General features: G+C 39.2%; 1 protein-coding gene across 1 annotated transcript in view; it reads right to left on the bottom strand.

Moving 5' to 3' along the window:
* The window catches only part of frem2a (FRAS1 related extracellular matrix 2a), a 69,066-nt gene that overhangs the window by 36,903 nt on the left and 19,066 nt on the right, over positions 1-13,097 (bottom strand). The window contains exon 3 of the mRNA XM_042499407.2: positions 7,621-7,767. Coding sequence (XP_042355341.2) covers positions 7,621-7,767 — 147 coding nt within the window. The remainder of the gene's footprint in view (positions 1-7,620; positions 7,768-13,097) is intronic.

Raw genomic sequence — 13,097 nt, 5'->3', positions numbered from 1 at the left:
ACACAAATCCTGTTTACAGCTGCAAACTTTCCTTTCTTTTTTCTGTAGTGTGAAGTTTTTTTCACTGTTGAAAAAAAAACAACAACAAGCTGCATGTAAATTAAACAATTCATCATGAAATGTATGATTGCAGGTACCTGCGTGCTCATTATACCATAAAGGTCATTTTACATCAAGGCAGATGAGGAGGAGATCTGCCGACAAGAGGTTCGGGGTGGGGGGGGCACTTTTTATTCTCTCCTTGTGAAATGAAATTGTCACTCCATCCACCCTGCTTGGACACATTAATGAGGCTGGGATACAGTACACCCCACAGGAAATGATTAACCTGGGAAATGTACACCTTGTTAACAATCCTTCATTTATCTCTCGGAGCAAGGACGGACCAGAAAAGGACATCGCAGAAAGGGGAGAAAAACTGTCTTCAAGGAGTAAGCTTTGACTTATGCGAGGAATAAAAAAAAAGAAAAAAAGAAAAAAGAATGAGAATTCAATTCCACCTCGTTTCCCCACGGGGTTCCTCGTATTACTCATACAGCTAGGAAGACAGGAAGAAGAAAGGAAAGGACAGAAAAGGAAAGAAAGGATGTGGCCAGGATGAGGACTTTGAGAGATGAGGGAACAGAGCAAGATGTGACAAAACAAAGATGGAGAAGAACCAGAAGAGATACAATGCAATGTAACAACCACATACAGAAGGCATGTAAGGAAAGGAAAATAGAAGCAAAAATAGACAGCGAATGAGTGCAGGAGTGAGACAGAGAGGAGAGAAGAGATATAAGACGAATGACAAAGGGCGAGTGGGTGGAGGAAGAATATAAGACAGCCTATGGCATAGACCCAGGGCTATAAGGCAGCAAGGGAGGAGGAAGAAGAGACATGGCGTCTTTGATGAGGAAAAGCAGGTTAGGAGCAAAAGGACCAAACGCTCTCCACAACGAGATGAGGTGAGGAAAGATTAAGGATGAAAAGAAACCAAGGTTAAGTGGGTGGACAAGTCGGTGGGACAGTGTCACAAGAGACAGGAAAAAAGCAGCAGAACTCAATTAGAAGAAGACGCAGCAGGTTAGGGAGAGGGCAAACACCCATGGAGAATTAAGCCGATATCTTAGTCGTTTTTTCTTAAGAAGTGAGAAAGTGAGGTATAACAGCGGTAGAAGAAATCCAATCTGATCCCTATGCTCGTGTCCAGCCCTGTTCTGCCTGAGCTTTGCTTCACAGGGGGCATCTTTGAACCTTGATCTTATCTCTGCTTTCCTCCTTCACTGATCCTCTCCACCTGTACGTCCTGTTGTGATGGAGCATGTGTAACAGCTCGCCTCCACCGTTGCCTGGCACCACAGTGGCTTTCATCAGCTAAACCCCTTGCAACTGCAGAAAGCTTCTGACAACATTGTGGAGTGTATTTCACCCTGCTTTTTCATCCCTGACACTCTCACTGTCTAATCTAATGTAACTTGTCCATCTACCTGCTCGTACAGTGTCTATGTTTGCCAGGAAATCCTGTGTGGCTTTCTATTTTCCTTTCCTTTTCTTGTTTTCCTTTCATATGTACATGATTTTTTTCCCATCATCAATTATCTTTGCATTTACAGCTCTGTTTTACTTGTGATCTTTGATCTATGTTACAACCCCCTCATATCCTCCATTGGCACACCTTACACACACACGCACATACATACATACACATACACACAAAACGAAAAACATGATGTTTTTAGGCCTAATTGCTTTGGTTTAACTTAAACTCTGAAGTAAAAGTGCTGACTTTGAGTTTGAGGGTGTTCATAACCATATCAGCTAGACAGACTCGTAGTCCTCTTTAGAGTTAAAAACAGTAAAGTAGATCAAATCAATTAGTTAACCCACAGAAAATTAAATGGCAAAAATTCCAATAATTGGTTAAATGTTAAAAGCAAAAATGCCAAACATTTGTTGGTTCTTGCTTCTTAAATGTGAGAATTCACAGATTTTCTCAGCTTTATCTAATTATAAATTGAATATCTTTGGATTTTGGTGGAACAATACAAGTGACTGGATTATGTCACCTTAGGCTTTGAAAAATTGTGACGGCATTTTTTGCCATCTTCTGACATTTTATCGACCAATAATCCAACAATGTGACAGTACCCTAAACATACTAACAAGGCAGCCAAGGAGGATGTATGGTAAAACTGCCTTTTAAGTGGCCAAATCAGTCACCTGATCTTAATCCAACTGATTATGCATTTCACTGCTAAAAACCAGACTAAAGAGATAAAACCCCCGAAACAAGAAAGAAGCGAAACTGGCTTCAGTTTAGTGCCTGCTGATAATTTGTGTGTTGTAGATTTCAGAAAGGATTTCCAACCAAATATTGTATATGATGCTTCAAAATGTTCTGTCCCCACAAACTGGTGGGTAAACAGGGTTGGAGCTCCTTTGCTGTTTATCTGATGTGGATGAGAGTTCTGATTGGTCCCAAAAAATCAGGCCCAACCCTACATTAACCTACATAATTTTTGTCCATGCCCGAACCATGGCAGAGGTTTTGGACCTAGGCCAGACTAAAAACATGGATTTACACAGTTAAAAAAAACAAAAAAACAACAATATTCCAACATTTATTACAAGCTAAAGTCAATTAAAATCTTTTCAGTGTTGTAAAAGACATTTGTGGCACAATCTTGCAAGCCTAATCCAAGCCAAGACCCTTTGGGTCAACTCGGACCTTACCGGGTTTGGGCAACCTAATGTGGGTGTTTATAAAGCCTTCATAAGGCTGGAAGTTCACAGTTTGACTTCATAGTTATTGTTTCATTTCAAATCCAATTTGCTGAAAAATGTGTCTCAGTTGTAATACTCTTAACTGCACTGTATCATCATCATTGTTTTTTTCTTCATTTGCTCTTCCTTGCTCATTGCCTTTGTCCTGTGTTTTTGAAAGTTATTGAGCCAATTTGCTCAAGGTTCAAAGTTTTGAATAATTTTAAAAGGTGCCTGTAAGCAGCACAAGAAAAGTGATGTCGCTCTCATTTTCAAAGGGTAGCAAGTGTTTATCTGTCAATTATTTTTTACAATTTAACTGAAAGCTTTTAAGTTGCCTTTGTTGCTTTGATTTTGTTCTTATAAGTTACCACTCTGTCTCAAAATGTGTTTCTGCTGTTTTTGTCCGTTCCATCTGAATCTAAATTACAAAGACAATGCTACAAGAGAGTCACACAACTTGAAAGCCAGCAGTACGTGTCACCTTTAATAGCTATCTGACAATCAATGATATCAAGGCGAAATGAGACAGCTTCTGAACAGGCCAGTCAAGCGCATCCTTCACGCACACTGCAAAACGATGAACCATGACAAGGACAAAACTAAAAAATCATTAAGACTCGAGCCAAACTCATGAAAGTTAAGTAAGAGGAACACAATTGGAGTCTCAACAACACATACTCTAAATGAGATATTTGCTAAACAGCGACATATACTGCCTTATAATGAGTTCAATTAACGCTCAATATCAGTCAACAGCGGCATTTCTGTGAGTGTATTGATTTTGACTGCATTGTATGGTGTTCTTGCTATTCTGTCCACCTTGGGTATGTCCCCACTCTGTTATTGGTTCATTCACTCCATTCTTCTGTTCACCAGTCCAGTAAATTGAAATCTATGAAAGTTATTAGACTTCGATCACTTTTTGTTTTTCATTCTGTGTTGCCCTAAACTCGACTGTATTTCATCATCAGTGCCTGAACACATCAACACCGGGCATAAAGACACAAAAACAGAAAAACATACACAACATGCAAGCATACATACAGATTTTATTTAAACTACTGTTGTCAGGGTGACTTTGGTTTGGTGCTGTGGTGGATGATACACTATTTTTTACGGTTACAAGTAAACGTTCCTACTCTTTAATCTCCCTTCAAACCATGCACTTATGCATAAAAATGCCACAGCTCAACATGTAGCTGCGGCTAGGTAGGAGGACTTCGTCACACTTTTACACCGATGCATTTCAGCACAACGTCTACATAGCATGTTAGCCGTTCAATGAAAAGAAGGTCTTAAAAGTGAATGTGTTGTGTGTGTGGTCGGAGATAACCAGGTGCTCACACACCGACTGCGCAAAGAGATGAGAGTCAGAATGCAAGCTTTCATGTGTGCCCAAGAGATACACTCAAAACCTTCCAGGGAGGAATCACATATACACACATCTACACACACACACACACACCAGCGCACAGGTAGATAAGTCTTAAAGCTTACATAAACTGCTACACTGTGATTCTAGCACCTGACCCAACGATTAAAAGGGATCAGAATGATGATGAGAGGTGTGAGAGAGTTAAAGCTGCTTACAGCTGCTGCTTCTTCCAGAGCGAACGAGCTGCTTGACAAAGTCAGGGCTAAGAGGAGTGTTCAGGGACAACATCATCATCAGCCTTTTAACCTTCAAATCCAAGCAAGCACTCAGACATAAGCACAAAAACGTGCCGGGCTGTTGTTTCCAACAGAAAAAAAACCACCTCCATCTGCTGGTCAAAAAGCTTATTAAAAACTCTGGCATTGATGTTTGTGTAACTGGCTGGATTTGGGATTTGAGCAGCACAGAGCCAGCAGTGGGTTCGCTGCCCACTTTTGAACAGTGAAGACTGCTGCAGCCAGCACGATGGGATTTTATTTTTAAGTTTGCTGATGATTCACAAATATTATCAGCCTTCTGACAAATTTGTAAAATGTCTCATTTAAGAGTTGTGATGACTAACTATCTTTGATGGATGGTAAGCTAATTTTTAAGAGTAAAAAAGGTCCAATTTGGAACGAACTGTAATGACAGCTTGTTTTCTTCTCAGAAAACTGACACATTTTTCAAAAGCAAGACTGCGATAAGCGTGCTTTAAACGGTCAACGATACACTTAAGTATTTGTATTTGGCCTGATCTTAAAGGAACACTTTTTTTTTATTTGCATATCAATGCTCACTAATACTTGCATGCTTCAATGCTGAAAAAAGAATCAAGAAACTGAGAAAAATAAGGAGGCTGCCTTTAACAACAGTAAAACTATATCAAAAACATTGATTTACAAACTCTTGCATTCAATCCAAGTCTCATTAATACAGTCGTATGCTTAGTACCTCCCAAACACATGCATTTCCTCTCAAACCTCAAAACCTTAGGTTACTATTAAAAACATTTTCACATACAAGTAGTGTCCCTGGCAATAACTTTCATTCCATAAACAGAGTTTAAATGTATGTGCATTCCCAGGCACACTAACTACTAACTACATGCATGAGACCGTTCACACAGAAGCTTTCTAAAAAGGTTAATTTTGGCAAAAGATGTGTTTGAGGTGCATACAACTGGATAAATGAGACTTCGATTTTACTGCATGAGTTGTGTGAGAGTTTGTAAACCGATGTTTTGATATACTTTTGCTGTTGTTAAACTTCACCCCCTGTGATTTCAGTTCGTCAAGATTTTTTTTTTCTGTTTTGGGATTTCTTCACCTTGGAGGCGTTTTCTTCATGAATTCAGTGTAACACAGGGTGAGTAACTGATATACAAGTGATCATTTTGTGGGTGAAGTATTCCTTTAATCATCTCAATCTCTCCCCCACTCTTCCTTTTACACTGCAGTTTGGGGCTCTGATGCATCAAACCCACCTACATAAAACAGCTTGACAAAGATCGACTGACGCATCGGCATGCTTCGCCTCCTGTCTATTGTCATAATTTGTGCTCCACTCTGTAAAACGCAGCTGTGAAGACCTCAACCAACAACCAACTGGTGAGCATGAGAAAATGAATTGAAAGTGATCAATTTTTCTACTCCAAATAACACACGAAAACTAGCCAACCGTAAACGGGCACTTTGGGAGCCAACTGTGCCAGTCAAACTGTAAGGCAGCAGTTACCATACGCCACTGAACAGCTGAGTGTCAGCTTGGTGCGTCAGAGCCATTAGGAACCTCAAAGTCAATCAGATAGAAAGAGATTAACATTGATTCGTATTTACAGCTTTGCTTTTTCGTAGAGACAAGGAGATAATGGGGTAACAATTCTGCTGATTGTGACGACAATGATGTCAGTGATGTTATTTCATCAATGACTTGATGTAACCTCAGTAAGCTTGTCTCTATTAATGCAGTCAGAGTTTTCTTTGTGGATTTTGTTGTATCCACCTGCTAAATGCATTTTTATTGCATTTTGACAAGTGCTCCTTTTGATGCCAATTTCATGCCCCCACTGTGACAAACACTTGACCAACTGGGACAGATAAAGCTGAATTTTGAAGATCAAGGAAAATTGTATGTTGCTTCACAGCCAGTCAGGTAGCAAAATGACTTTTCCTGACAATGTTTTCCTGTATGGGCTGGTAAAAAAAAAAAAAATAGAGCCACTTCCAGGGCACCACATTGACCTCACAGCCATCTCATCTAGCTTCCTCTAACTCATGACAAAAAATATTTTTGCAAACTCCAAAATGGCTCAAGGCCAAACAAAATTACTTTGGCTTACAGGATAAATCTGGTTACAGTGTGTGTTGAAAGGAACTGTTGCGATTGCTTTTTTGTTTTTCTTCATCTTTCGGAGATCTTTTGGAGCAGCACTCTATGTGAATGATAGGTACATAAAGCTCTGCAGTGAAGAAAATGACAAAATTGGGTATACTAGCTACCCTCATACAAGCAAAAAAGCAGACAAATAGGGTGTGAGTTGTGCGTTATTTCCTGGATTCTATAGCACTTTAAAGTTATTTTCTGCACGCTTTTTCTCTTCTGCTTGTAAGACATAGAAACAGAAATGTAGAGCCAGAAACCTTACATGAACAAATATATAAAGTAATGAAGGTTTAAATTAATATTACAGAAAAAGAGACTGTAACAGTTTGTCAGTTTGACGGACAGAAACAACATTTAGAGGCTAAAGCCAATCAAGCAGATCTGTAAAGCTGTACTCAAGCATAGTGTTGCTATGAGCTAAGTGCTAAACAACAGCATGCTAATAAGATTGAAATGAAAATTATTTTTTTTTAGCATGTTGGCATGTTATCATGGTTGCAATGAAAATACTACTATGCTATGCTGATGATGCTTAGCAGTTTTCCGTTTACCATGTTCACCATTTTTGTATAGCGTGCTAGCATGCTAACATTCATAAATTAGCACAAATGACAAAGTACAGCCGAAGCCGGTGGTAATGCCATCAGTTCAGTAATTTGTATCTTGTCAAAATTTAAAATAAAATAGAAATATTATGATAAAGGCACTAGATGAAAACCCAGGTCATCACTTAATTAATTACTATTCATCTTGAGGGGGATATGAATAAACCAAATGACTTGGCAATCTATCCAGTAATTGTTGAGACGCCTCACTCTGGCACTACAGTTGACATCTGGGGATCGCCAAAGTATTTAGTATTTAGTATTTATATCTTCTGTAGACAAGGAGTGTCTATACCAAATGTTGTGGCAGTCATTCACATTTGTTGATATTTCAGTTTGGACCAAAATGGTGAACTAATTCAGACCTACATTTTCATCACAAGGGTCAACCTGCTAGCATGGCCGAAAACACAAGTTATGTCCTCTTGACTAAGAAGGGAAGAGAGACTGAAAGACAAACAGACTAACCAATGAAAGATGTCTCCCCCAGGTATCCTCTCCGCCTGAGCACCACCTCCAAGAACTTGTCCTCCTCATCCACCACGTAGTACTCTTTCTCCAGAGAGATCCAGGCCCAGTCCAGACGAAACTGCTGTCCTTTAAGCTTGTTCCCACCTGGACAAAGTAGAAAAGAGAACATATTTTGTTACTCCTGATTGTGAACATTTTTTTTTTTGTGTTTTACTTTATAAAAGTCCTCATACTTAGCCGGCTGGCCAAATATGTTGATTCACCTTTTTGTCTTATTTTTACCATAGCTGTTATTGAATGCACTCTATTGTATGTAACCTTGATATCATCTTCTTTACTTTTCTTTACTAGAAGCCTACTAGGGACAGGAGTTGGAAACTAGCAATAGCTACAATCTCTATATGTGAGGCATCAGTTACTACAGCTTGTTTCTAGCAGGTGGAAGTTGTACTATGTTTATTTGCATTGTCCCTATCAAATAAACTATATTTAAAAAATGTTCATTAGAAAACATCTCATCGCCCCCTGATGCCTGGCTCAAGTATAGGTGAAATTGAGTTGCCCTTTTGGGATAAATAAAGTTGTTTGAAGTTGAAGTTGAAGTTGAAGATCATAAACCTTACTCCCTCCATGTTAGTAAATGGGACATAGGCCAAACTAAAATCTTGAAGTACGTGCCTAAATTTTTCCCAAAGATGGTTTTGTTCATTTTAGAAAGCTATATATGTTCAAGTCTTGGTTTTTCTTCCAAGATTTTTTCAAGTTTGGTTTTAATTTATAATTTAATACTATACAAAGGGGGGATTTGATACCTTAATAACAGTTGTGTTTGCTTGCCTTCAGTAACGCTAATCACAACTGGTCAGGCGTGTGTATGTGCGAGACCTTGACCACCATGGAAGACACTCCTGCAAAGACTCTGGCTCCAAATGATGTCACCAGCAGGATTTTGGCTTCATTTCTGCGCTATTTTGGCTGTCTTCGCTGATTCCGGCTTCCTGACCCATGGTGGCCAAATGTCATTGTAGTGGAAGTGTAACACCCACCCTCTGGTTCACCTCCATGTTAACAAAGTAAGTTCTGTTAGCACTGTTGCCATTATTACCAGCTGTTAGCCGCCGGCTCAGCCACTTCCATGTTGAGAGCCATGAGAATGCAATCCTGGCTAAAACTTTTACTCATATATATGCTCTGAATGTCACATACTACATTGGATTTATATAGCACCTTTCTTGAACTGAAGGTCACTTTAAAAAAAAAAAAAAAAAAAGGGTGGAGATGGGGGCTAGAAAAGGCAGAGGAGAAGAGATGGGTTTTGAGGCAGGACTGAAAGACAGTGCAAGTGTGAACATATTGTCACTGTGGAAATACTGTATGCTGGGGTGCATCTGTGCGGATTTAAAAACTAAATGCTGAGTTCAATATTCTGTAAAAACTGGAAAGGAAAGTATGGGGGTTCTGTGACCCAAGGGGGCAATTACTGTAAAACTGTAATGAAGAAGAAGTGTTTTAATTATGCTCAATGCGCAGTCCAAACGTTCACAACACATCTGCTGCTGAATATTTACAGATTCATAAAAAATGAAATTACACAATTTTACACCATTTAAACAGTCAATCTTGTAATGTCCTCTTCAGTTAAATACAGAATTTGTTGAACAGTGTTATCCTCTCGCTTGTGCACGTCACCCTGAAGATTTGATGCATGCCAGCCAATCAGTGTTGTTGAGGAATGGTTTGCACAGTAAATGGTCATATTAGTGCTAGGCTAATAGAACTACTCAATAGCTGTCACTTCAGCAAGCAGACAGGAAGGATGCTGCTTTGTGTGGCTAATTTACCCACCGCCAGGGGAAAATGGATTGAGTTCTGTGATAATGAAAAGAAATAATGAGATAGCATTGTAAAACTTGAATAAAAGAGGTGGAGGTGGGATTTTTTTTCTTCTTTTGTGTGGTGTTAAACAATGACTAAGTAAGCAGGGCATTCCTGTAAGTGCTAAACTAAATGAGTGTGTGTGTGTGCTTTACTGGCAGAGGGAAATGCAGAGGTGGAGGAGTGTTTGTTCAAACGTAATGTGTAGGCTGTCGGAAAGGAAATCTCATTTGGCTCTATTGAGGACAATTTCAAAGGTGTTTGTTCTTTCAAGTAATATATGCCTCTTAAATGCTGGAGCTGTAAGGCTGTTAAAAGCACACGCAGTGGAGCGCTTCACCTCCATCATCGTAGAGGTCATAAAGAAAGCAGAGCAGCATAGCTGCTCAAACCTCCCGGTGTAAAAAAGGTGGTGCGACTCTGTTACTAATCCTGCACTCTGACATGCTGATAACAAATAAAATAAGAGCAGATCTCAAATCCAATCGATAAAATATTATAAATAGCACTATAAAACATGGAGATGATACCAACCACAACAAAGTGCACATACAGGTTCAGCTCTCTGTTGGAATATATCTCTAACATGGTATCCCGACATGGTGCTAAAACGCAGCAGAGGTGAAAAGTTCAGCACTCTCTTGCTTGGCAGACATTGCAACAACATGCTGAGGTGAGGAGACAGCTAATATAATCAGAGCTTGTGTATCGTCCAAAAAGCCTGTGGGCCAAGTTCAGGCTTCACTTAGCGGTCGCAAATACAAAATCGCACACACGCCCATGCAAACACACACAACTTTTCAATCCCGACTTCACTGCAACCTTCACTTTCATCCCCGCTCCCTGATAGTAAATGCAGCATAAGCTGCCTAAGATCTTAGTGTGTCTGTGTTTGTGTTTGTGTGTGTGCACCAGTACTTCTAAGTGACCTCCCACTGAAGGTGAAGAGCTGTGTGCAGCCAATAGGGATCTGAGTCAGAGGGCTTCAGATTGTCTCATTCCTCCAGCCTTTTGGAAGGGATAAAAGACCTCTCACATGTGCTGACCGTACAAAAAAGCAGCTTTGAAATCATCCTCAATAGAGCTAAATTCACTTTACACCCGATTTCAAAGGCTTTCCTAACAAAAAACTCACCATGAGGGTTGTTTTGAACCAATTAAGGATCATAGTTTCTGCACAGAAAATTTCAAGGATCAGGGCACTCTGAGAAATCTGCAGAGAAAAACTTTGATGCTTCAGTTTTGATGCTGGCTTGTGATGTAGGATCTACTTTACAGAATATCGCTGTCAGCGAAAGAGACCATTTTAGAATCACAAAGGGCTTGTAATCATATATGTTCAGTACAGTAAGTGAAAAGACGGGTGCTGCATGTCAACCAAATCATTATATCTCGTTTGGGTCTTCAACTTAATTTCAGCAAAATATCTCTGAATAATCAACTACGCTATGTGCCCAACCCCAAATAGTGCTGTACTAACAAGCTGGTGAACAAATCTGAACAAGGAAAAAGCTAAACATCCAAATATATCTGTCAGAAGTAAGTGGAGTAAAGTGCATCTGTGGCCAGATTCATGACTCTAAAATGAATCCCATAAAGCTGCGTGCCTGCTGGTTTAGGGAATGGTAATTGTTAGCCATAACATTTTAACATTTACTTAATCTCATTTTTGGCGCTTTTATTTGTTTGTGTTTAGAAAAAAAAAGTTTAATATAACTTTCAAAATTTCCTCCTGGGTGGCCTTGACAGGGACACTTTGGTGTACAATTAAAAACTTAATGCTGCAATGCAAATAAAGATCAAATAGGGGGGTTAATACATGCTTAACGTTATATATGAATATGAACACGGAAGCAGCCTTCTGTCCATACTTTGTGTTCATTTTCAAGTGAGATACGACCGTAGGAGACGATGAGGACATTTTTAAAAACAGCAAAATGTAAAGAGTCGATAATTTAGTCAAAAGAATTCTCCATCCACACGTTTTGGTGTATTTAATAGCCTCCCAAACAACCACTATCTACAACACCTCTACTCGCCTCTGTTACAAGGTAAATTATTACAACCTCCTCCACTGTCGCCTCGTTTGGTGTTGTTCAAAACATTTGACTCTCCTCTCTATTGCCATCTATTGGCTATATCTATGCCAACATAAAGGACACATGGAAGTATGAGGGCAGTGGTGTTTACATCATTTGAAACTGACAAATCTATTTTTGTAGAAAAAGGAAGTATAAATGAGCCTTAGGATGCACTGTAGGCCGCTTTAAAAAAAATAAACCAGAGGAAATGCTGCCTCTTTTTACTATTAAATAACACATATTTTCATATAAAGAGAATCAGTAAAGCTGCTCTCCCAGAGTAACCCCCACATTTCTTTTCTCCTCGTCCTTCTCTTTACAAAGATACTATGTATATCATTGACCTCAGGAAGAAACCTTTCACGAAGGTACAATCATTCATTTGAAAGCACATTAAAGTAAGTACTGACCTACTTGTGGAGACTATGTAGAAGTCCAGAGATGATAGTGTTAAAGTGGAATTGGAAGTCAGTTTTGGTTTTTTAAAGCAGAATCAAATTCTTAATCTGATTCTGACTTGATTCAAAGCCATATGAAAATAATCTCTATAAACAGCATAACAGCATTTGCATATGTATGCAGAATCAGTAGCCTTGGCAACTGGGCAAGATTTAGGTATCAGGAGTGTTCATTTCTGCTTACAATCTGAGTATTACAAGTATTACAAGTATTGACAAATCACATTTGAGCAGGTCTTGATTGCCTGCAGGTTTGTGTGGAGAGCGAGAGGCCGAAATGAAATCTCTGAACCCATCAGCTATCATCTGGCGATGGTCTTGCTTTATATTAACCTTTACTATTATTTGCATTCATATGCAGATATCTGTTCAACAGAGATTAGCCAAAATGTTGTCTGGACCTTTCTCAAGTTGCTAATCAAACTGTAAACAATGATCGCCACACAAAAGAGGAAGTCTTGGCCTTGATATCGCTGGCTACAACAGAACAGAATTATTGGCTGTTGCCCTCAGAGGCTTTATCATCATCAGACCAATAGCCTATGGGTTGTGAGATTGTATGATTTGAGACCATAAGACCTGCCATGCATGTTCTGCTTGACACACTTGAGGGAAAACAGAAAAGTCAGAGTTTAGAGAAAAAAGAATAACAGGGTAAGACAGCCAGAAATATCCCTGAACAGTGTCTATATACTGATGTTTCATGGATTTAAATGAAAAAAACAAAACAAAAACTTTTACAGGACATGACATTACTTTGCTCCTTTTAACGTGTAATTTCATAAAGTACAAAAGCCTAGCAAGCACCACTTCAAGCTTTTCTTAGAACATAGCGATAACTACTGTTATTACACCATCCTGTCAAATCACCTTTACAACCAATGCACTGCCATTAGTAGCTCTGCTATTTTGTACTGTATATCACTAAGTGAAGAATGTCAATGTCAGCTAATTCCTGCCATAATGCTGTATGTTACATGCGGCACAGCGACATAATTATTTTCCATCTTGGCATGACAAGGACATCAGACCGAAATTTTCAAGCAACAAATAGATCTGA

This window comes from Plectropomus leopardus, chromosome 15 (assembly GCF_026936395.1).
Source record: "Plectropomus leopardus strain MGB_pleo_1.0 chromosome 15, ASM2693639v1, whole genome shotgun sequence".
In the NCBI taxonomy this organism is placed as follows: Eukaryota; Metazoa; Chordata; class Actinopteri; order Perciformes; family Serranidae; genus Plectropomus; species Plectropomus leopardus.
Note: the sequence above shows the minus strand (reverse complement) of the source record. Positions and strands in the feature narration are given on the sequence as shown.